Genomic DNA, 27,756 nt, shown 5'->3' on the forward strand with positions numbered 1-27,756 from the left:
AATATAAGAAAAATTGATGATCTTTTTATTTCGTGCAAAATTATTATTTTTTATTTTCATTAAAGAATTGTGCAATTAAACATTTGTCTTTATTGATTTCAATTCAAAAAAGAAAGATCGTATAATAAAAAATTACCTATATACATTAGATAATTAAAATTAAAAATTTAATAATAATAAACTCAACATGATTGATTATTTTTGGAATACTACTATATTTTGTATGTTGTTTATATATTGTTTATACATTGTATGTATATATAACTATTTTTATATGCAATTTTATATACAATAATTGAAGTTATTAATTATATTAAAATTTTAATATTTATATTATTTATTTATTTTTTTTTTTTGACAAAAGAAAGAAATTATTTTCTTTTTTTTTTTATGTTTACATTATTAGGCTAATTTGTTATGCATTTGATATTTATACTATAAATATATATTTCAGAAACATTTATTTTTAATTAATTATGCTTTTAATTTATAAATAATATTTTAATTATTATTATTATATTATATTATATATAATAATTATTATATTATTATATTATATTGTTTTTATTTAATTAATAATTGTTTAATTAATTTTGTTATTTTAAAGATATTCTTACGTTTGGTCAAAAACTTTTTATATATACTTTTTATACTTTATATACTTTTAAATATAGTATATATTGTGCACTGACATTTATATTAGTAATCTTTTAGACACTAAAATCAATAGCAAATTTTCACATATTCAAATTTATAGAAATTATTTAATTTAAATTTGGTATTAGTTAAGTATAAAATATTCGTTTCTTTTTAAACCAAATTTGTATCGATAAGATGATACAAGTCACGACTTTACGAATTTAAAAAGAAATACTAATTCGTGAGAAAAGAATGCAAATTGCGTTCTAGATTTCGCAGGATCGTTTCTTGGAAAATATATTTATCAATTTTAAATTAAGGACATAGATAGGCCATCGACTGATATCTTAAATGTGTGAGATGATACAGGAAACGAATTTCAAAGTTTCTAGCCGGAGTCGCACATTAAAATTCAGATAAAGTAGAAATGTATCGTGACGCAAACACGTAACATCATTTTCTTAAAACTTCTTAAATATTGTAGAAAGTTAGGTAAAGTTAGGATAAATTATTTCTTGTAATGATTATTCAATTAATAATTATAATGATTACCGTGATTATTTTTAGGTAATCAATTAAAAATCAAAATATAGTTGATTACTGCTTAACTCTAGTTCTAGGATATGAATTAGTAGTAATTTATCAACCGGATGTGTATTTTCTATTCATTTCAATAGTCGAGTTAGCTAGAAACGACGGAATTGAAATTTTCATTTTTAATAAACCTTACGTTTCAGGATGCTAGCAACGAAATAGGTACAAGATTGGCAATTGTGATATATCTTACGTTTTTTTAGCAATTTTATCGATGAAATTACTTTTTGAAATTTTAATTTTATATTAACATACTTTTTTAAATTTGAAAATATAATTTGTCTTAAATAAATAATGATGTTAAATAAACTTATTAAAAAAATTATTTTTCTTGAAAATTTATAAAAATAATGTAATTTTATAAAAATTTATAAGAATAATAGATAAAAAGTGGACAAAATATTTTATGCATGCATTATTTTCTTTTAATACTAATATTAAAAATAGAATTATGTTTTAATTTTATTTGATCAATATTGAAAAAAAAATATTAAAGTATTTAAAAAATTTTATAAAATAATATTATTTAATAACAAATAATAATTTCTTTTTAAATATTTTAATAATATTAGTGTCTGTTTTCTTTAAATATAGTGAAATATCTTTTCAAACAAAAAGTGTTTAATATAAGCAGATATATCATGTAATATTGATAGTTTTTTAATAGATTGACACATAAAGATCATATGAAAATCAATTTGAATTTTTTAAATAAAATCATATAATTTTAAAACATATTAAGTATTATTAAATTATTCATATGAAAAATTTTTAGTTTAAGAAATATTTTAACCTGCAATTTGTAAAACTTATTATATAAAAGACAAAAAGAACATGAAAAGTAAAATATTATTTTGCATATTTCTTACTTTTCATACAATATATTTTATGAAAATTATTATAAGTCAAAATATCCCTTAAAGTAAAAATTTTTCGACACAAATAATTTAATATTTTTTTATAATATATATATTTATTAATATATTAAAAATTATATAATTCCATTATTAAAAAAAAGTATATCATCTTTATATGATCTTATTTATAAAGAAACTATTAATACTATATAAATATATATAATCTAATAACTTTTGTTACAAATATTTTTTTCATAATATTCTTCCTTTAAAAAATATTTTATTTATAGGTAAAATCGACACTGTATAAATACGACATTCTTAGTTATTATAGTTCTCAGTCCTAATAAATTACAATATGCGTAAAGTTCGTAAATCTTGTCGATCTGTTCTCCTCTCTAATTAGGCGACTGATTTTATCATATTACAAACAAGGGTTAATACAAATTTCCCTTCGCCCTCGTTACATGAATTTTCGTTCCTAAAGGATATTACCGTGAGTTACGTCGTCATTTCATCGCGGCTTTTTAATCGTGCTTAAGCGAAATTTAGTGAACGATCTATAGTTTTAATTACCGAATTTCACTGAGATTGAATGTTAACGCGATATAGGCACAATTAATTCACTGCTATGACTAGGAATAGAATTTTATCGCGTGATTTCCGCGTAACGAGCTTTTTAAAGGTATTTCATCAATGAATTTTCGTAGAAAAGTAATATTTCTTACATCAGGTTTGATAAGAAAATTTGGGAAAACGGAAATATTTACACGTTATATCAAATGCATTTTTACGAAATGTTCTATTTTGATATGTATACAAGCAACAGGTTATTGAGATTTTTCAACAATATTCATAGATTTTTCTTCTTTTGTAATACGGCAGTTTGTGTAGATATTGATTTGAAAATATATCAAGTAAAGATATTTAGGATGATTAAATTCGATTATGTAGAGCAGTTTTATGAATTTTAATTAAGTAATATATAGATAAGAGCAATTCAAAATTCAAATATATATCAAATAATATAAATATAAATTCAAATATGGATCGGAAATAAGTCAGATTCAAGATATTTTTAATTATTTTGAAAAAGATATTAATATTTAGTTTTTAAGTATCTTTATGAATTTAGAAATGAAAAGAATGCTTTCAAAAATTAAGAATTGAATAGATTCGAAACTTTAGGTTGTTAAAAATTTTGTTAAAAATTATCAATTCAATTAAAATTAATTTTCTTTAATTTTATTTTTGCATAATATAATTTTCATAATCGATAAATAATTGATTTAGGAAATAACATTATCTTTCTTTATATATTTTTCAAACTATAATATAAATTAAATTATTTTTAAACAATTATAAATGGAAAAATTAAAATAAAATTATAGGAATTCTGTTTATTATAATTCTGTATTTAATTTGATTATTATTTATATTTTATAAAAAATTTAATTGATTCTAATATTCTAATCTAAGATATTCGAAATAGACAAACATTCATTCTTTTGAAATCAGTTTACAAATATTTCACAAATATCATATTGAATCATTATTTCTTTAATATTCTATTCTTATGAAATGAATCTTTTATATTATATATATTGAATTTGATTTGAATTTAGATAAATACATTTAAACTTAACAGCATCGTTACTAATAAAGAAAGATATAATACATATCAATAAAATATTAAGTAATTATAAATTGATCTAACATAATTTTGTCTTATTTAATTTATGTTACTTTTTTGATCTAAGTCACTTTTTTTGTATATTTAATTATAAATTATGAATAACAACAAATATAAAGAAAGAATAACAATTATTTCCAAAGAACGATAAATTTTTAAAAAGTAAATTTGTAAAAAATTTTTTTTTCATAAAAATTAATTTTTATCTCATATTGTATATAATTATATTTATAAGATAAAATTTCTTTTTATTTTAATATCTCTTTCATTTAAGAATCATCAACATTTTAAATAGAAGCAATAACTTAAATAAAAAGTGTGATTTCTTTCTTACAAGAAGAAAATAATAGGAATTAAAAATTTTTTCTTATTTCATTCATTCAAAAATGAAAAATGTTCGTTTCAATTATACAAAATTTTATGGAAATTTATATATTATTTATCCATTTTATTCTCGTGCAAAAATTAAAACAGAAATTTTAAATTAACAATAAATTTAATTAATGATTTATTATTAATTTACCTGTCCTCCTTCTCGAACCATGACATCACTCGAAGTATCTTCAGAAATAAAGTCTGGTGGCACGACGATTGACAACATACCTGTCTGAAAAAAAATTTTTATCAATTATTGGTATTATGGTTATTATACTATCATTATATAGAATGCTAATATATTTATAAGATCTTTAGAAAGTTAATTTTAGAGATCAAAACAAAGACAAAAACTAGTGTACAAAAATATCAATTTATTTATTAAATTATATTTGCAATTGAAGTTAGATAAAGTGAATAGAAGAGATCATTCTGTCTTATTTTATTCAATGCAAACTTAAAATGCTTATAATTTAATAAATAAGTTTCAAGCAATCTTTTTATGTTATTTATTATAACCTTTAGAATTAATCTTCTAAAGGTGTCTCATGAATATATTAATATACTGTATATATTGAAATATAATATATTAAAAGCCCGAAACAAGATTTTTAATATCTTTACAAACATTTTAACATATTATGAAAATTTTAATGAAAACATTGAATTTCATTCAATAATGAATGCATTAATATTACATGAACAAATTTTGTATTATAGCTAATGAAAATACGTTGTAATGATAACAACATGACGTTATTTTGGGATAAAATCCTCATAACCGAAAACATTATGATGGATTTTCATTATAGATGGTGTTAAATCAATAAAATTATTTCGATTTTCGTATTCGTCGATTAATTAAACCCTGAGAATTTTTATAGTTTTTATGCACACTTTAATGAAAGATCTTAAACGAAAATTTCTTTGGATTATATTAACTCGTTCATTTATAAATATTTTCCTATCTAATCATTCTGATATTTTTTATTAATTAGTTTACTCATAGTAGAATTCTCAAATATCTCTGTATATATAATGAAAACTATGCAAATCTTTAAAAATAAAATTGCGATAAAAATAATTGAAATGTTACGTGTTGATTAAAAATTGTAAAAATTCAAGAAAAGTTATAATCATGGAACGTGATCATAAACTATGATTAAAAGATAATTATATTATGAGAAAAATGTAAGGTTCTAAAAAATGAACGAATTTATAATATAATTCGTTATAATATATTTATAATATAATATAAACAATAAATTTCATTATTTCAAATTTCAATGAATAAGTGAAAATAAGTAAAAAATAAGAATTTATTTATTAATGAAATTATTATAATAATGTAAGAAGAATATATTATGAGTATTTAATTATTTATATTATATAGTATTGTAATATATTTAATGTATAATATAATGTATATATAATGTAAGTATATACTAATGTAAATATATTAATTATTTATATTAATTAATTAATATTAATATATTTACATTAATAAAATTTACATATCTATATATAATAAAATTTATAATGTAATATATATACTCAGGTTTTAAAATTAATATTATAATAAGTTTGATAATTGTGTTTCTGTTGTAAAAATACAATTGAATCTTTTTATATGTTTTTTTCTCTTTATATATTATTTATATATATTATATAATGAAATTTTACAAAATAATTCGAAAGATTCTTACTTTCTATTAAGCATTTTAAAAGTATTTACTCATTTTAAATGTAAATACTTTTTTGGAAAATTTAAAATATCCTTTTATTATTTTAAATATATATTTTAAATAAATTGAAAAATAGTTATCCATTTAATTTTGATAAAATTGTCAAGAAATTATTCCATTCTAAACAATTATATATATATCCAATGTTATAGATTCGAATAATAAAATTATAATAATGTTCAAAAAAGATTTTCATAAAATAATTATTATTAAATGCAAAATAAATAACTATTAAATGCAAATACACAGATCTGATTTCAATGATTTCAATTTCAAAGAAATGTTTAATTTTAACATTAGAATGAAAAATTAATATTTAATTTTTCAAAAAGCAAATAATTAGCTTCAATATAACGAATTCATTTCTAAATAGCTCATATAATAATCTGATTTAAACAATCATTAAAATTAATATTTTTATTTAAATTATATTATTAATTAAGAATAACTATAAAAAAGAACTTAATAAACAATTTATTTCAAAAAATTTATTATTTTTTCTATTTTCAAATAAATTGATTATTTTTAAAGTTAATCGAAATCGGAAAATTTACGTAACTCTTTAAGACAATATTTGAATATCGATTGTTTTTAAAATATTTTCTATTTTCTTTTTATGTCGCATTTTTGTTTCTTTTATTTTTTTAACATTATATAAATTACCATTATATACTAATTTAACACTATATTCTTTTAAAAATATATAAATAATAAAATTTTTATTATCTTTTAATTATTAATAAATTTTATTTATATTAAACAATTTCAAATTCTTCAAATTATTATTTAATCTGATTAAAATTTTTCTCTTGTGATTTTGAACAACTTGAGAATTTATTTTATAAATTTTTTATTCTCAATACAGTTTTCGCAATCAAATTTAAATATAAATAAATTAAAATGCATTAAAATGATAAATAATAATTTATAATTTGGATTAATATCAATAATTTTAATTTTAATTACAATAAAATATGATACATATTTCATTATGATACATTTAATATGATATATTTCCATAAGTCATGGGATAATTTTTTAATATAAATATAATATATTCTTTAAATATAAATTTATTAATAATTAATATTAATTTGTAAATTTGTATTTTTAATTTCATAATTATAAATTAAATAATTAATATCTTTTCATAACAATTTTTTCATAACAAAATTGTAAAATTTGTAAAATTTGATCGATATTTAAAAATTTTAATGAAAATTTGAAGATTATAAAAGTCGTAAAGTTTGATAAAATAAAAATATTTTTAGTATATATATATACTAATAGAATAGTATTTTTAGTATATATATATACTAAAAATATTTTATATATTTTATTTATATATATATATATATATATATTTTTTTTTCTTTAAATTAAAAATTTTTTAAATAATAAATTTATATAATGTAATATTAATATATACTTTTTTTTTACATTATAACATACCAATATAATATTTATTAAATATATGTATATTTTTCAATAATGTTGCATGTTATTGTTATTATTATTCTTTAATGGATCAAAGTAAATTTACATTAAGATTATTAAAACAAAATTTTTTTATAGTATAAATAGATAATTAATGTAATATTATATTATAATTATTATAAGATTATTATAATTATTATATGATATTATATTATCATATTACATTTTTCATATTCTGAAATGTATTGTTAAGTATCTAATAACTTATGAATAAAAGTGCAATATTTAAATGATGATTTAAAAAACGATCAATAATAAAAAATGGTAATATTACTAAAAATATACTAAAACAAATATAGTTTCTTTTTTTATTATTTTTATTATATAACTTAGTTTTATTATGATATTTTCTGTTTCAATCTTTTCGAGATGCAATTTGTAATATTATCTATCATACTCTTAATCATTTACGAATCCTTTTTGAACTTCTTTTTATTAATCTTTCTAATATTTAAACAATTTTTTATGTATGTTTTATAGCTTTTAGTAGTTTTGCTTATAAGTAATTAAGATATAAATAAATATGTATATATAATTTTCGTTCCTTCCTTGATATTAAATATTGTAAATGCATATGTATATAATTTATTTATGAAAATAAATAAATAAAAGTACGATAAATTAAAATATAATATTCTTTATAATCCTAATCGATAATATAATATCTAATATATCATATGAAAACTATAAATAGTTCATTATAATTCACTCTTTAAGCATATAATAATTATGGACTTTTGTTGTTGTTCAAAAATATTTGATTTGATATTTAAAATTTTTTAAACATTTTATATAAAAAGAATTTTTATTAATAAAATAACTTTAATTTTAAAATATGAAAAAAATAAAAAAATTCATAGAATTTAATATTAATATTAAAGATTAGTTCAATAGAAACATTAATTGATTACTTTGATTTGATTTGACTCTTATCTATTTTTTAATATTTTTTCCTAAGTATTAAGTAATTAAAATTCAAATATAAAAATTTTAAAAATGAAAAAACGTATTCACTTGCCCAGTCTCTCTTACATCTCGTTTAAATTACAGCATTCTAAAATAAATGAACTTAAATAGACTCCAATATAATCCATTATGGTCTCCAAAAATATGGTTGCATAAAATTATATAAGTCGGCCGGTATTCAGAAGGTGGAAAGCGTGCAATTGCACCGGGGGGTCGCATCTTACCTCCAAGAGCGGTATATTTCACAGAGCATGCCAAAACTCGTCCCCCACCAGATATATTTTCCGACACGCACCGGAACCAGCCAGAATTTAATGTTAATGATACGCTTAACGGCTGCACAATGCATCAAATAAATTTCCTTTCTTACCGAATCTCTAAATTATATCCGTGCGCATTACTCTATTTGCAAGACTCTGAATAACGTAAGAGCCCCTAAATTTTGCTTATATTTCGCCTCCCTTGCACTGAAGCAACATATCACGGGGTTGTAAAGCGACTCAGGGGTACACATATACTCCTTTATCAAGAAAACTACCAATGAGCGTATTACAGCTTTTTAATTAACAACATGCGCTAAATAATAACATTCGATGTGATTGAATATTGTTGTATTAATATTCGTTTAACAATTTTACTAAATTAAGTTTTTCAATCGATTTATTTATTGAATTTTAGAAATAATAATTTCACAAGAGAGATAGTCATTTTTTGATCAACTATTATATTTTGTTTTTGCAAAATAAAATTAATAATTTTTATATGTTTATTTTTTTATAGAAATAACAAAATATATCTATTCATGGATTAAAAAGGATTAAAAATATCTAGCATTAAATATCTAATTAATTTTATCTAAAAAAAATTAAAGTACTTCAATTTTTATTCTTCTATACGTAAATATAATTAATTAATAATCATTTTTAAATTATTCAATTTTTATATAATTACATTTTTTAATATTTTCAACAACAAGTGAGATATTTAAGATGGCAAAGTCATGCTATAATAATATATAAAATTTTATTATATATAAATTTTATAAAGTAATATATAATTAAGTGATATGTATAAAATCTGCAACATTAAAAAATTTTTCACTATTCTGATTTCTTCTTATCATTCTCTATTATTAATTTTCTTTTAAACTTGGAATTTTAATACCAATATGAAAATGTTAATTAAGACTTATTTATTAAATTATAAGCAATTTAAGTTTGTATTAGTATGTAGTATTGTTAAAACGAGACAGAAACTGAAGGAGACGGTGTATGACAATAATAAAATTGCATCATATATTTTTGTTCCGCTTTATTTAATACTAATTTAATTGCTTATAACTTAATAATTAAATTTTAATTGAAATTGATTTTTTATACCAACTTTTATACCAATTTGTTTTGATCTTTAGAATTAAAAAATTTCCTACGAATATATTAATATTTTGTATAAAATAACAAACTTTACTGTTTCTCGAGAATTCTAAAATTAATTTTATATATATATATATCAATATTCAATTAATAAACAATCAATAATAGATGATTCTATATGAAGGGTTCTATATGAAGAGAAAAAATATAATTATCAAGTTTCAAGCATTTTTTAAAAAATGCAAATTAATTTTTGTAACTTATAACTTTATACTTTCTTTTAAGTATCACAATAAAATATTGTTTATTTTATCATTTCTAATTTTTACTTAGAATTTTAGATAATATATAATAGATGATATATAATAAGAAATTAATATTTACGAAATATTTTACTTACAAAATATCAATTAAATTATAATCATAGCTGTTTCATTTTATCTCACTTCATCTATTGCAAATTTAAATTGCTTAATAAGTAAATCTAAATCAATACACTAATTTTACTATTTATTTTTCTCTTTAAATATAAAATCGAAAAGATATTCCACAAATATATGTTGTATTAATAATATATTATTAATATTGTTTTATTTAATATTATTCATTTTAAAATATCATGTTTCTAAAAATATACAAAATTCATTATCATTAAATTATTCACTTGAATTCATGGCCAAAAATTGATCATGTTAAATGACTGCCACACGGAAGCGTATAAACAAATGAGTGAAGAGAAAATAAAAACGTTTGGAGGAATTTTTATTTTCTTTTTTTTCCCTTTTTTTCTCTCTTTTTCGCCGTTTCCACCGTGAAATTACATTTACTCGTTCATTACTCATTTACTGGCTGATTTCGCTTCTAGCTATGCGAGGTGCAAGCGATCGACTTTTACTCGTCGTTCTCTCTTTTCAAAAACCGGTGCATTCCCAGGGATGAGAGAATATCTTTTCTTAGTTTCTTCTCTGGATGCATTCGTCGTTTTCTTGCGTTAGAAGATTTGTTACACCTGGTGCGCACTGATTGATTGCGGAAAGATTCGTTCGGAAAGGGTTCAGTATATAGATGGTAGTTCTTTTTGCGAATGGTTTCTGAACGATGGTCGAGAAAATTTAGTAAAAAGATGGCTGTTATTGAAACGAATTTTGTGTGGGAATCATTTTGCATAGAATTGTTGGTGAAGAAAATGTTGAAAAATAAAATATATTTTCACATAAGCAATGAAATACCTTATTATTAAATATATTATATGAAAAGTCACTTAAAACGATTTTAAATTTTTTTCTGAAACTATTTATCGAAAAATATTTCAAATGAATATTATTATTTGATTTCAAAGAATAATTAGAAGGAATAATAAATTTTTTTGTAAAAAAATGCGCATTCTCTATTTAAAATATATTTATTATTTATTTAAATATTTAAAAGAATTAATAGAAAATTTATTAAAATTTTTTATTCAAATTGAAGGATATTTGAATGTTCTTACATGTAAAATAATAATGACTGTTTATGACTACATATAATATTGATTAAGATTATATATAATATTGACATATAATATTCAAATATTTCGTTGATGAATGATTTATACGATATAGATAATTTAATATTTAATATTTATAGAAATTTACGAGAATTAAAATTTCAAAGAATCAATTTATATAACTTACTTTGTAATAGTGCTTATTTTTAATTATATAATAGTTTTAAAAATTATAAAAAACTTAAACTAAAAAAAATATAATAATTTTAATTTAAATTAGATTAATTTTAATATTTAATATTTAAAATTAGTTTAAAAGTAGTTTAAAACTATCAAAACATTATTTTATCAATGTAATATTATAATCTTCACTAGGACTTGGATTTACTCTAGTTAAATAATTTCAGAATAAAGAATAACGCATAAATTCAAAATTGTCACATAATTATTTCTAAAAGTTAAGTACTTGTTATTCTTTCATACAAAAAATCCTTCCTTCAATCGCTTTTATTTCTTTATTAATTTAAATTTTTTATCATATTTAAAAATCGCATTATTATTCAAATTATATTTAAAGTTTGCAATTTTTCAAAAAAGTTTTTGTAAACAAAATCTTTCATAAATATATCTTTTTGTTACTGTGAATGCAAAAAAATTCAATCTATCTTATCTATTTGTTTTTCTTTATTAATTTCAATATCGAAAAGATTTTATAGATTTAAAAATTAGATTTAAAAATTTGCAATTCAATTATTTAAATTGTATTCTAAGATTGCAACTTTTCAAAAATATTTACAATCTTATATATATTGTATATCATACAAAAATTCTTTTACCAAGAAAATTTTTTTTTTCTTTTCTCCTCTTTTTTTTTTTACAAAAATTATATAAAAACCAAACCCAACCCAAGTTCAACAATTCTCCAAAAATAATTTTCTTGATCTCTCAAATACCAACATACGTCTAGAACTATCCTCATTAATCGCGTTCCACTTCAATCACCCAGCAACCAAAATCATTACAAGACGTTACAAGTATCTCTCAACAGCAAACGAGCTTCCACATTATTTAGCGAATCCATCACGATTCCTTCCAGGATCCGCAGACAACTGGATATAAACGAATATAACCATGTGAAACCTCAATCCACCTCAATCCACTTTTCTAAAATGGTCGTGAGTCGAAACGAGAAACGTTTGTACAGTCGAAGGGACTTGGCCTTTAATGTCTTTACACTCCACTTAAGGAAGCCAGCCAACAGTCGGCAGAACGTGGAGAAGACACCTGTTCTTACGCCTCAACCGCGAGGTGTGCACGTAATTACGAGGATGTAATCTACGTTACGACGAAACTTCAATCGTTATAACCGAGTTGTCTCGCAAGTCACCGAACTGCTTAAAACAGTCTCAACGAATACGTCATCAGGGAGATACTTGGGAACACAGGAGAGCAATGTGCCTCCCTCTAGTGGCCTTTACATTCTATCTTTCTCCCTCACCACGCATGTGTCTCTATACGTCTCTCTTATCCGTTACCCTTGCCACGTGACAGTTTAGTGGCAGGTAGACACGTGCTTGAGCACATAAACTTGCCGGTATCACGAGTGAATTATGAAACTTCGTATTATTCCATAAATTAATTATCGTCTAATAGAATATGAATCTATGAGGATGTTGATAAATATACACGTTAATCGAAACGCTGTATGATCGATCAATTTGTTTAACGACTGTAAGGCCAGCTGGCCTGTAATCAGCTTTTAAAGGATCGTTCATCTTGATGATAGCCGGAGGCTGTACGAGGCTATTAATTTGTGGCAAGAATTACTGGTTACCTTGGAAAGTGCCTCGTTAGCGGTATTTTAAATATGCGTATGAACATGGACCGATTAGGTGCAAATATATTAGTTGATTAGGAAATTTGATTATTCAGTTGAATTTGAAGAATTTGAAAATCAATTTGATATGATTATGTTGTAATAATTGTATATTTACATATAAAGAATAAAAATAATTTTTACCTATAAGGATAATCTCGTTTATTCTTAATAATATTGAAAAATATTTAAAATAAGAGTTAAGTGACTTCGAAGCATATTTCAATGTCATTAGATTATTTTTTTTTAAATAGAATCATATAACTAATATGCTAATGCAAATTGAATTATTTTCTATTAAAAAATATTAAGCTATTTATAATAAAAAGAATTTTGATAAAAAAATTAGGAAAATATGAAATATTTAAATTCTTACAATTAGATTGTATAGAAAGAAATATTAATTTAAATTTTTTATAAAAATATTTCTTCAAATTGAAAACTCAAAATTGTCATTATCTCATTTTTTTTTAAATGAAACTTATACTATTTTTATTTCTCTCATATATAAATTATTAATGCAATGGTATATATTTAAAAAATATACATATTTAAAAAATAACATATTTTAAATATAATATTTAAAAAATCGATTTTAGAGAATAAAACAAATACAAAAATTAATATGCAAAAATGTTGCTTGAGTCTTATTTAAGTTATAATTTATTTGCATTAAATGAAATAATACAACAACAAAATACAATAATATAATACAAAGACAAAACTGTACTATTTCAGAAAAATTAAAAAAAAACTACGTAACAGTATCATAGGGTAATATAATTTCAATTGACATAACAGGAAATATTTTAATCTGGATATAATGAAAAATTTTAAAATATCTTCGAGAGAATATCTTTATATTTTGTTGAAAAATTATTTTTTGAAAAAATAATATTTCTACAAATATTAAAAATTTAATTGAAACGAAACATCGTATTTGTGAATGCAATTATTGTAAATATTTTAACCGAGTCAATTCATTAATAAACAAGCTATTATCTATATATCTATATGTTCATTAATAAACAAGCTATTATCTATATATCTATATAGTTAAAATATACACAAAATAAATATTAACAAGTGTAAAAAAAAATATTATGAAATGTTTTTTAGCATATTTCGACAGAATTTAAGCTGTATCTTTGGTTGAATATTCTCAAGTTTTAATTAACCCTTTATTTCGTCCCTTTATTTCGATGTTTAAACGAGTCACATTTAAAAAATATTGCATAATAATTTATATTAATTACATGCAGTTCACGAACTGAATATTTCGCATAGAGGAACAATTGTAAAAACTAGAAGGAAAGGAGCGCGACATTTCATCGAGACAGTACGGAAACGAAGAGAAAATACAATCAATTAGTGAGAATCAGACTTATTCGGAAATTCTCTATTATTTTGTCATTTGTATATTCTTACATTTGCATTTCCTAATTTAACAAAAGTTTTTCTTAGAATATTTAAATTTTATAAATCTTATTTATCAATTATTTATCAATTAGGATCTATTCCATTAATCCTATTGGAAAAATATAAATAAAATAAATGATAATTTCTCATAAGAGATGCTCGTAATAACTTAATCACACTCATACTATATATGATGATAAATTAAAAATGATTTATCAAGAAATATTTTTTCTAAAATGAATTTTGCAAATAAATAATGTGTATTATTATATTGTGAACACTTCAAAATTTTACTTATTTACACTTACTTTGATTAAAAATAATAATTAATTATAATAATAATATCTAGAATAATAATATTTATTTATTATACAAATTATTATTTATGATATGATAATAATGTATAATAATGTGTATAAAAAATTGTTAGATAAATATAAAATAGAATATATATCTATTATATATTTATACTTGTAATAATCAAAACTTAATATTTAATATTAAAAAAGTATATTATTATCTTTTAGGTTTAAATTATTATTATTCATTCCCAAAATTTACTTTAGATTTAAAAACCAAATTCTATGACTAAATTGATATATATTTTTCTTTAAATTTTAAAAACTTTAAAATCCTTGTAATATTATTATCGTTAAAAGTATAAAAATAATTAAAATTTTCGTAATTAAAAAAATATTATTTAGAATATATCCCATTAATCTTATTGAAAAAATTTAAGTAAAATAAATGATAATTTCGACATGCTCATAATAACTTGATCATACTCATACTATATATGATGATAAATTAAAAATGATTTATAAGAAATATTTTTTTTAAAAATCATTTCAATTTCTTTTTAAACAATAAAATTTCAATTTTTCTACTAGTAATATTTCTTTATATAAAATAAATTCTATTTATTTTCAGCAATAAATTTTTTTTATAAATGATATGTTCTATAGAAGTTTAAAAGAAATTTTTATATAATAAAGGATGTTTGAAGTTTTTCTGAAACATAAAAAAAAATATGAAATAAAAAAAGAATCGAAGAGACAAGATAAGAATAGACAATCAATATAATCATTACTTATTAATAGCTTTTGAAATGTTTTCTTTCTACCATTAGCAACCTTTCTACTATCGAGTTATTTTAAGGAATAAAAGAAAATTTCATTGTTTCATTTGTTTCTTTGGAACAAACTTTTATTTTTATTGAAAAAAATTTTAAATATTTCATTTGCTAAATTATGGACTTTAATAAATATGGACTATAATATTTATATATATTTTGAATAAAAATTTTTTCAAGTTTTTCCGAAATTTGGAATAATAAGAATCAAGTTTGAAAATAAAATAAATTAAATTCAAATAAAATTTTAAATTATTGTTTTCTTAAAATTTAAAAATTTCATATTATATTTTTAATAAAATTTCGAACAATATCATCATATATTTTAAAAATTTCTAAAATAAATTTCATGTCATAAATGTTAATATATAGAAATATATAAATAATGTATAAAAATTCATTTCTTCGATCTCAAAATTCCGCACGAAGCGAAAGAACAGATCAATAAAGGAAGAAATATACAAATTGATGTCATCTATCTACCACAATCCAGATCTATATAATCTTTATAAAATCCTCAAAGATCTACCATCTCGCTGTCACAGTATTAATATCACGATAAATCCGAGTGAAAGCTTTGGGTTATTCTTACAGATCTATTCTTATTCCTAGTGAAATGTCTAAAATTTCCTTCTGTTGCAACGGCGATGATTGTTCGAAAATAATACAATAGCCGAGATTTTCAGCCGATCCCGGACAACAATTTATCCCTGGCTCAACATCACGTGAATATTAATAATTAAAGAGACTGTCCTCCCTATTAAACGTATTACGCAAAGCAACCGGATGAGATTTCCTTTCACCCACCTCCACTGTAAACATATTTCATACTGTGGCGCATTTTGTTAGCCGCTCACGACGAGTATGCTCGAAAGGAGCCGGCACGTTGAAGTCGCACGGAAACGAGCAGGGAAATATGGTTACCCGAAACGAAACTGCTCCCCCTGCGGAAGGGTGACGTCGAGTTTTACCATTCGAGAATCGTGGAGAAAGGGATATAGAGAGAGAAAGAGAAAGAAAAAAGAGACAGAGAGAAAAAGAGAAATGAATTTAGAGATGATCTAACGTCGGTGAAAGCGTATATTCAACTTGGAAAGATTTTCTACCGATTGAGGAGAAAGAAGACAAGGAGGAAAAAGACAAAAGGAACGTGTATTCAAGCTTTAGAAGGATTTTATACTCGATTAACTAAGACATTTTTACTACTATTTCTCACGTTCATTACTCTTGTAACAAGCAAGAGTTAGGGTGGACATTTAAGTTGGCAATTTATCGTTAGATTACATTGTTTCTTCATCGAGAGAGAAAGAGAGAGAGAGAGAGAGAGAGAGAGAGAGAGAGAGAGAGAGAGAGAGAGAGAAGAAAAGAGATTCCTGGACAAGTGTGGTGGGGATTGGATTCAATCTGAAACGTCGGAAAATTAGATCTCAAAGAGAAACTCGACTCTATCTCGCACCCTATCACACTTTGCTGAGGCGAGACGAAGATAAAAGGATGGGGTAGAAGAGGGTCATATACTTTGCCGAGTGGTGTGTATGGCGCAACCATGCTCGATGTTACTGGGGTAAGAGTTAGTTGGTTGAAAGTCGAACGAATGAAAAGTGACATTTGTGCTTTAGAGAAAATAGCTCGTTAAGCACTTCTATTTTCCTTCTTTTTCGCACCTACGGGGAACGTAAAATTTTTCTCTGGATCTGGTACGATTGAAATGTACGAAAGGAACGTGATATACGGGAGTCATTTGTGACGCGAAAGTCACAGGTAATGGTACTTATGATCAATTTTATACTCGAACAATTTGATATATTCACGTCTATTAAACAAAAATGAAGAACTTCAGCGGAAAAGAATAACTTACCAGGTTTTACTTTTAGAAGCATATTTTTGCTGAAAAATGCAAAAAGTTGTGTAGTATAATGAAGGATTATAGCAGTGAAGAATTTAATTATAGAAAGATTTGAAAAGGATTTTTAAACGAGAAAAAATTTTATATAAAATGATGTTCGTGAAATGCATTATATTTGTAATAAATTAAATTGAAATGTGATTTTTTAGATTGATTAAAAAGAAATCTTTTCAATTTTAGATTTGAAAATAAAATAGTTTGACTATATACAAATCATATATAATCTTTTTAATGTAATTTTTAAACATTATAAAAAAATTTTAAATTATAATATAATAATTAATAAATTATAAAATATTAATATAGAAGAATCTAAAATATAATAAATCTGATTAATTAGAATAACTAAATATTTTTATATATTATTTTTGAAAAATTTTTAAAAAATTAATTAAATTTTAAATTTTTATAAAATTTTAATGAAATTGATAAAATATCATTATTACGAATATTTATTACGAAAGTTTATTAGAAAATAAAATATTGAAAAGACATAGTCAAGTTCATGCTTTTATGAATTTAAATACAAACAATTTCATTATAGAAATAATTTTTATAAAAAATTAATCACTTAAAACTGATTTTTTTATAGATAACAATAAAAAATAAAATAATATTATTTAATATTTATTATTAATATTTTTTATTATTAATATTTTTATATTTTTTAAATGATCAAATATATAAACTTATCTATATAAACTTTATTATAGATTTATATATATAGTATATATAATATTATATAGTTTTATTCTTTGATTTTTTTAATATTTTTAATTATTTAATTTTTGAATATTTTTAATTAGATTACGAAAAATGAGCTTTTAAAATGAATAATTGTTCAATATTGTTTATAAATTTTATATTTAAGAATATGGATGTCTTCAAATATAAATTATAAATTGTTTATGAACGAAAAGTTCACATTACAATATGTATGAATTATTAATTTTTTCAATTTTTATTAAAAATAAAATTGAAAAAAAAATAGAAAATATTGAAATATATAACATATAAAACTTCTTTAAATTTTACTTTCGAGAAAAACTATAGAATATGACACTGGTACCAATTATAAATAGATGTTAAAGATCAATCGAAGAATATTCTTTTTTTTTTTTTTTGACTGTTTTTATTTGAATTGCGATTGCATTGTGTTCTTTTTTTCAAGAGTGAAATTTTATTCTATCATGAATTCTGTTTATGAGTGCGTTGAAATTTTTAGCGTGGAAAGGAAATAGGTCGTTTCGTTACTCGTCAATTTTATAAGATTATTTGCTTTCCACGCGTTTGAAAGAACAGAGAAAATTGGTGGAATAGATAAAATATAAATTTTTATATTTGCATTTAGATCATTGTTCTCGTAGCCACAGATCACAAATAACAAAATTTAACTTCGTTTAACATAAGTGCCAACGATTCTATGATTTTGCATACCATGAAATAATTCATCATCTGCTAAAATTATTGAAAAGACATTATAACTTAACGAATTTAATAAAAAGCTATTTATTAATTTTATATAAATTCCAAAGTTTTAAAAAAAAATCTAAGATTTTAATAAGAATGCAACAAAGAATTGATTGTATTTTTATTTCTTGAAGTATTCGTATCATTTGAATGATGAAAGAAGGATTTTTTTTTTATTATTTGAGAAATTGGAAATTAATGAAATTTTGAGAAATTGGTTGAAGATGATTGATTGTATGATTTGATTTAGTTGATGAGTCATAATCTTAAATATCTTATTTGGTTTTTGTGATAGGAAAAAATATTTCAAAGAAATTGAATAATATAGAATTGAATAATATAGAATAGAGTCATAACTTGGTGTTAATCATTTTTTTTTTGGAGGTCATATGAAGATGATCATTCTTTCTAAATGGATTATTTATATATTAATTGAATGACATTTTGTTTTCTAAAAAAAATATTAATTCTATTTTCAATAGAAACTTAATTAATTTAAGTAATATTATAATTTGTATTTTGCAAAAATTTATAAAAAATAATAAAAACAATATAGTGTGTATTGTTTCGTGCTTCTTATCTTTTATATCTTTTATATAACAAGTTTTACAATAAATTTTAAAAGTAAAACATTTCTTAAAATAATAATTCTTGTTGAAAAGAAGTTATTATTATTATTATTATTATTATTATTATTATTATTATTATTATTATTATTATTATTGTTATTATTATTATTGTTATTATTATTAGTCTCATAAAGATATATTGCATCAATTAATGCTTTAAAAATTACATAATTTAAAAAGAAATTTTGATCTTTATATAAACTCTAATATGTCTATTTTTACAAAAAGTTATTAATAACAATTATAATATTTTTTATAATTATTATTATAATATTTTTTCTGCGAAAAAAAGTAATTTTTAATATTTTAAAAATAATAAAGATATTTTATTTTGGATAAAATTATTTTATTCATTCTATATAATGGATTCAGAAAGACTTATAATGGATTTCAGTAACTATTTGTTAATCAAAATGCAAGAGACGGTTAACTAACATCTAATAAAGCTTATCCTCCGTTAGGAGGAAAATGATTGAAGCCTAAGTGTTATTTCGAAATTGTTTACGAGCGAGAATTGGCATTCCTGAACTGGCGAAGACGGCTTGTTAAGTTTCCTGGTATGTTGTGCTTCTACGAGCTTCTGGAGAAATGCCTTCGATACCTTACAGAGATTGTAACACCGTAGATAATACTGGCAAATTTCCATATTTTAGCTAATAATACAACATCTACTATCATCATGCCGATCATTAGGAATTGATAAATAAATTTACGTTAATAATTTGTCTTATCGTGAAATTGAATACTTCAATTAATATTGCATAATATAAATAATTCTATAAATAAATATATAATAAAAATTTAAAATAAAAAATATGATATTTTATATTTAAATAAATATAATATCTAAATATGATATCTATACTGATATCTTTGTAAATGATAAATAAAATATCAAATAATAATTATTTTATAGAAATGGAATAATTTAATATCTATTTCTCTTATAAAAATTAAAAAAATGTTCTATGATTGTAAAACAAGATTTCTGCAATTAATTTGATAGAAAAATGATACATATAAAAAAATCGTTAATTCTGAGATGTACAAAAATTAATTAATTTCAAAATTTATAAAATGAACTAAAATAAAATTACTATTTAAAATGCTATTTTAAAAATATTTTAATTTAAAGTAATAATAATTAAAAAAATAATTTAAAATTATTTAAAGTTAAAGAATATGACATGATAAATAATATTGGATATTTTCAAAATAAAAAAAATTAACTGAAATAAAAAAGAAAAAAATATATATAAGAAAATATAATTTTCTTTTATTTTTTATTATTTAACTGTTTTTCATCATATCTATATATAACCCGAAATGAAATTTACGTTTATATAAATACATACATAATAAATTTACATAATATTATTTATTTATAATAATTTTATTTATATATATTTATATATAATATTCATAAAAGTTACATTTTTTCTTTTGTTGCAATTCAAAAAAATATAAATATATAAATGAAAAGCCTAGTAGGAAAATATATTAAATTATAAAAACTAATAAAAAATTATAATTTAATTAATTTTTTACCATTAAAATTGATAAAAAGCATTAAAATTAATTTCCTAAAAATTTTATAAAAGTTATTTTTTTTAGAAAAATATATAAAATATATAAAAATTTTTATCAATAATTTCTCTCTTTTGTAATATTTAAAATCATTTATATATCTTTTTATTAGTTTTCTCATAATTCTGTGATTTTACATAACAATGAATAAGAAATATATATGTATAGATTTATTTAATCATAGCAAAGGAATTTGATATCGTGTAAAAGATCGTAGAGAGAAGTACCTAATTGGAATTGATGCGCTCCGAAACCAATATGCATCCTAGAACTTTATCGATCTAAATAGTGTTGGTGGTACCGTTTCCAATTAGTTATTTCGCCAAGTTTCTTGGCTTACCACGATTCGTCCTACCAGCTAAACTACGCGCAGAAAGCTCTGATTCCAACCGCTTAGTTACTGAAAACGTTCAAAACAGCAAGTAACTAACTCCTCTGATAGCCATTTGCGCCTAAACAAATAGCCTAGTTTCTTTTGAATCATCAAGTGTCATTCATACGTAAAAGTAATTAAAATCTAAAAATATTAGATATACGAATATTAGACTCATTTGAAGTAAAATAATTTGAAATAACGGATTATTATTACGAAGTATATTACTAATTATTTTATTTAAATGAATTAACTTTTATTTGTCCAATATTATAAATGGTTGAACTTTAAATTTGAGAACTTTTACAATGTAATTACATTGTTAAAAAGACATTTATAATTTAATTAATATAACAAACGAAAAAAATCTCATCACAAAAATAGATATAATAGAATTCAAAAATATTTGAGAAATTATTTGGTATTATTTAAATAAAAAATAAAATAAAATAAAAGAATTTGAAAACGAAATAATGAAATGATTTAAAAAAATCATTTATTTGTAATGAATAAATAACAAATAAAATATGATTAAATAATATATGATTGTTTGAAATAATATTTAGATGAACAAAATGATATATTATTTTAATCATCATTTTTAAGAGACATTTTTTATTTCAATAGTATTTAAGATTAAAATTTTAATTAAAGAATATTAATCTTTCATAATGTTTAATAAATTATTTATAATTATTTAATAAATTTAAATTTTTTTTAATATTTCAAATACAATAAAACAATAAAACTAATTAATTATAAACTATTATTCATTATTTTTGCCATTAATTATCATAAATCTTTGAAATTAAAAAAACCAAAAAATCTATAATTGCAATATTTAATAATTTAAAATTTAAAATAATTTTGAAATAATAATAGTATGAACTTACTTGACTTTTCATTGGATCTGTATTAATCTGGCACATATAGAGTCCTTCGTCTTCTTGTTGTACATTCTTTATATGAAGATTCCACATGGTATGATCACTATGAGATACCGAGACTCTGTTGTTGTGAGTTATTACGTGATCGTGGATTGCCTGAATTGCCTTACTATCCACTTTTAGCCAGCCAACCTACAAAAATATTTATTTACTATTAGAAATCCAACATAAACGATAGAATATTGAGATGAATATTCTATTATATTATATATGATGTATATTTTATCTATATGATGTATATTTTATCATATGATGAATATTTTAATATATTTAAAACGTTCAATGAAATTAAATTATTATTTCATTTCATAAAAAAATTAAATAAGATAAAAATTTTAATTTTAATTTTTTATTTTTCTACAAATAATATTTTGTAATGCTAACAAATTTTAAAATTTTAAAGAGATTTCTAAAAATTCTGATGAGATGTCTTTTCATTCATAAATAAGATCAAAATTTAAATTTTAATTTGTTTCTTAAAAATATTATTTTATAATTTTATCAAATTTTAAAATTTTAAAAAGATTTATGAAAATTCCAACAAATTAAATAGAAAAAATATAAATATTTTAATAAAAAATGAGCTATAGTTTTTCAACAGATCTTTTAAATTATAATTATAAAATCTGAAATTGCTATGAAATATTATTTATTTTCATGTTATATTTCATGTTATATATTTTCCTATATCCTTCTCATCTCTATAATTTTTATTTTAATTATGGAATATAAAAATCAATTAAATATTCTAATTATTAATAATAAATATTTATTAATTATATTATATATAATTAATAATTATTTATATTATAATTAAATATAAATATTTAATCTTACAATTATTTAAACATATACATATTATAATATAGCAAAATAAAAAATATGCTTATAAAATATATTATAATAACAAAATAAAATTTTGTTTAAATTCCATATATCAATTTCCTACAAAAATATACTTTTATATAATATCTAAGAATCATTTCTTCTCAATATAAATTAATATTAATTTTAGCTAAAAATATCTATATATACATATATAGTATAATATGAATCATTTAAGATTTTTAATTAAAAATTAAAATTTAGAAACTTTTAATATGATATTCTTATTTAAAAAGCATTTTAGTTTCTTGAAAAATACTTTATTCTTTAATTTTAAGGAGAAAAATTCAAGAGAGTTTAAGTTAAGTATTAATTAAGATATCAAATTAAAGATATCAGATCATATGAATTTATTGATTAATAAAATATTATAATAATAAAATAATAATAAAATAATAAAATATAATAATAATAAAATAAATATTTACATTAATTTATATTATTTTATTATTATTGTAATCTTAAGTTATATTAGAAAGCGATGTAATAAATAAAAAAATATAAATATATGGAATGTTTGAATATTTGTTAAAAATATTCAAAATTAAATGAAACATTTTGAAAAATCTTAAGTTTTAATCATGTCAAATCTAATGACTTTCCTAAAAATCTTTTATATACAAAATCATACTAAAAATCAATTACTCAAAAAAAAAAAAAAAAAATTTCATTTAATGGGAAAGTAAACAATTAAATTTTGTAACTCTAACAGATCATAGAATCAAACAATACAAAATTATTCCTTGTCACTTTTTTTTCTATTTCTTCTATTATTAATTCCATTAATTTATATATTAATTCCATTAATTATATTAAAGTCATAGTTTGTCCCAGTTTTCAGATGTATTTCTGTATAGCTATCCAACTGGAAGGATCGCCCATAAAACAGCGTTTAAGTAGCAATGAAATCACGATGTGTCCATGGTGTCAAGTTTTTGAAGCGACTAATTTAATTTAGCGAGCAATTTACTACAGCCACGCAGATTGAGCCTGTTAGTCAAGAGTAAGTCCTCCGGTCAAATCGAAAGGGTTAATGAGACGGCAGCACACGGAGCAAACGAAGACGATCAGAGGGCAGGGGTGTGTTCATGGATTTCGACGGTCGAGAACACCGCAATTTCCCTATAGACAGGCCGAATACGGAATACAAACAAGCCGGATACCTCCACGACCACGGCCGGAGAGACACGTATAGGCGGCGCATACGCGTCTTCTATCTCCTTAGCCAAACTTCGGAACGATATTTGCATTTTCCTTACAATATTCCAAATCTCGCGAAGTCGCAGAGGCGTACTACAGAGGATCTCGAGAAACGCTTGTATTAATAGAAAAGGGGTTACCGGGTGTGCTCGAGGGATGTCGTAATGGTGTTCGAAATTGTTTTTGGAAAGTGGCTCTCGTTCCCGGAAAGATGTAATTGAAATTTATTCCTGCCGTGTGTACAATCAAATGCAGACGGCTACGAGATTGTACCTCTTCACCATTGTAAAATTCCTTATCAAACGTAGTTTCGAAAATAATCTTAAGAGCACAAGATACATATTGGATAATGCATATTATTGATAAAATTAATTGATTCTTATTCTTATTATGAGAGCAATAAATCGTTCAATAATTGATTTAATTGATTGATGAAACAAATTTATTCGAATAATCAATTAAGAAGAATTAATTTTATGAATAAAAACAATTAAAAAAATTTTAAATTTTTTTAAAGTAATTTTCAAATATTAATAAATACTTTTTAAATATGGATGTTTATTAAATAGGAAAACATTTAATAAGAGAATATATTAATATAAAAATTAAATTAATCGTTTTATATCAATCTAGGATACTAGAAACAGTATATAATTATAATTACAATATATATATAAGTATATATATAAACAGTGTATATTATAATTATACATATATTAATTATACATACATATATGATTCATTTTATAAATTATTTGAATTGAATATTTGAATAATGAAATATTATATAATAATCGATGTTTTACTATATTTATAAATATTAATGATCATTCATTTATTATAGATTGAAAATATTAATTAATCATTATTTATAAATTATTAATTTTTTATTAAAATTGAATATTTTTATCAATAAATAAATAATATAGCAATTTGATGTTTTTTAGAAAAATAATTCAAAAATTTTAAATAATGGTCAAGATATTGAAAATATGAAAGAAGTAAGAATAATTTGTTATTGATGAAATTAACTTAATTTTTGTTTAATTGATACTATATCTATATATTTCATAAAACTAATTTGCTAGAAAAGTCACAAATATTTATAATTTTAGAATAATATATTCATACTTTAAATAGAATTTTAATAAGTAATGAAGAAAAAAGAAAAAAAAGAAATATAAATTATATTAAAGAGATTAAAAATTATATAAAAATCTATAATTGCGAAAAGTAACAATTAACCATAAAAAACACAATAAAAATAACAGATTATAATTGTTGATATATAAAAATATAGATAAGAGATTCAAATTAATATAAAATATATAGAATATATATTATATAATATATAATATAATATAATATAATATAATATAATATAATATATAAAATATATAGAATATATATAGAATATATAGAAATAAATATAATTCATAATACCTTTAATATAAACATTTATCTTTCAATCAAAATCAAAAAATCAAAAAAAAAATAATCATAATATTTTACACTATAATTTTCAGGTAGTACTTTTTAAATTAATTTTGCGAAAGTACTCGAAATTTTTCGAATGGTCACGAAAAATATTGATGTATGCTAGTTTATAAATTGTAGTGCAAGAAATTTTATTAGTCAATATATTTCGTATGTTTTTCGCGATTAAATTTATAGTTATTCGTTAATATAATATTATTTATACAAAACTATCATTACAATAAAAAAGAAAGTGAGTATTTTGAAAGTAATTATATGTATTGTATATAAATTATGTATGAAAATTTATATTGAATGTAATGTGATAGAAGGTAATTCTTAAAAATATAATTAATGTTGTATAAGAATTGAAATGAATTTTTGTATTAAAAAATTATATTCTTTATATAAATATATATATATATATAAAAAATTATATTCTTTATATAAATATATATATATATATACTATTTTACTTATATTTATTAATAGATTTTATAAATAATCAGTTAAGGATTTTGAGATTAAGCTCAATAATATTACTATATTGTTTCTTATTCATTGATGAAATATGTATGTATTAAATAAAGAACTTTTAATTATAATATTCCTTCAGCTTTTATTTTGAATCTTTTCTTACATTTTTTTATTAGTTTTATCAATTTATTTTATATAAATTTTTTTATATAAAATATTATTTAATTTTTTATAATTTTTATATAAAAAAGTTAGTTTATATTATCTACATACATGTTGAAAATATATAAAAATTAATACTTTAATTTATGGTTATTTATTTAAAATATATGTTTTATATATATGTTAATTTTAATATATGTTTTTACATATATATATATGTAAAGGAATATGTTAAAAGGAAAATTTATTATAATATATATTGTGGTAAATATAGTTTTCTTTATTAATCAAATGTTTCATATAATAAAAATAAAATAATATAACTTTTCAATTAGTAATGCAAATTTATCTTCAAATCAAAGTTTACTATTTTATAATTATTATATTCTATTGTATTAATCTTAATAGTATAATGAACTATAAATCTAAAATTTATAAATAAAGAAGTCATTTATTTTCTGAATATATTAAATAAAATAAATTAAACAAGTAAGAAAATGCATTAAAGATAATTATTATAATTTATATTGAATATTGAAATAAAATTTCAAATAAAAGAATAAAATTTTATTTTTATTTGTTCCTTAGATATTAACAATCAATAAAGATTAAAATCAAAATCTATAATTTTTTAAAAAAAAACAATCTAAATAGATCCTTTTATAATAAATTTAAGTTTTCATAAATTTAATTCTAAAATATAGCGTTTTAATTATTTACTCAAGTATCGATTTATATATTGTATTTTATACGTAAATATGAAAAAAAAATATTTCTGAAATTTTACAAATTAAAGTTGAAATGAATATGTCAATTATCATAATGATATTATATATTTCTTTTCATTCATACATATAATATTTATAATTTGATATATAATATATAACATATATAATATATAATATATAACATAGACTGATTTAACATATCATTTTATCACATATAAATAGATGAAAACTCTAATATTTGTTTTCTTTATTCTTGTCATATTA

At 20.4% G+C, this 27,756-nt stretch overlaps 1 protein-coding gene across 1 annotated transcript in view; it reads right to left on the reverse strand.

Moving 5' to 3' along the window:
* The window catches only part of LOC122715541 (lachesin-like), a 101,269-nt gene that overhangs the window by 26,161 nt on the left and 47,352 nt on the right, over positions 1–27,756 (reverse strand). Inside the window, exons 4-5 of the mRNA XM_043937809.1 lie at positions 22,511–22,696; positions 4,307–4,390 (exon numbers count right to left, since the gene is read on the reverse strand). Of these exons, the coding sequence (XP_043793744.1) occupies positions 4,307–4,390; positions 22,511–22,696 (270 nt within the window). The remainder of the gene's footprint in view (positions 1–4,306; positions 4,391–22,510; positions 22,697–27,756) is intronic.

This window comes from Apis laboriosa, unplaced genomic scaffold, assembly GCF_014066325.1.
Source record: "Apis laboriosa isolate Shangri-la unplaced genomic scaffold, ASM1406632v1 scaffold38_cov145, whole genome shotgun sequence".
Classification (NCBI taxonomy): domain Eukaryota; kingdom Metazoa; phylum Arthropoda; class Insecta; order Hymenoptera; family Apidae; genus Apis; species Apis laboriosa.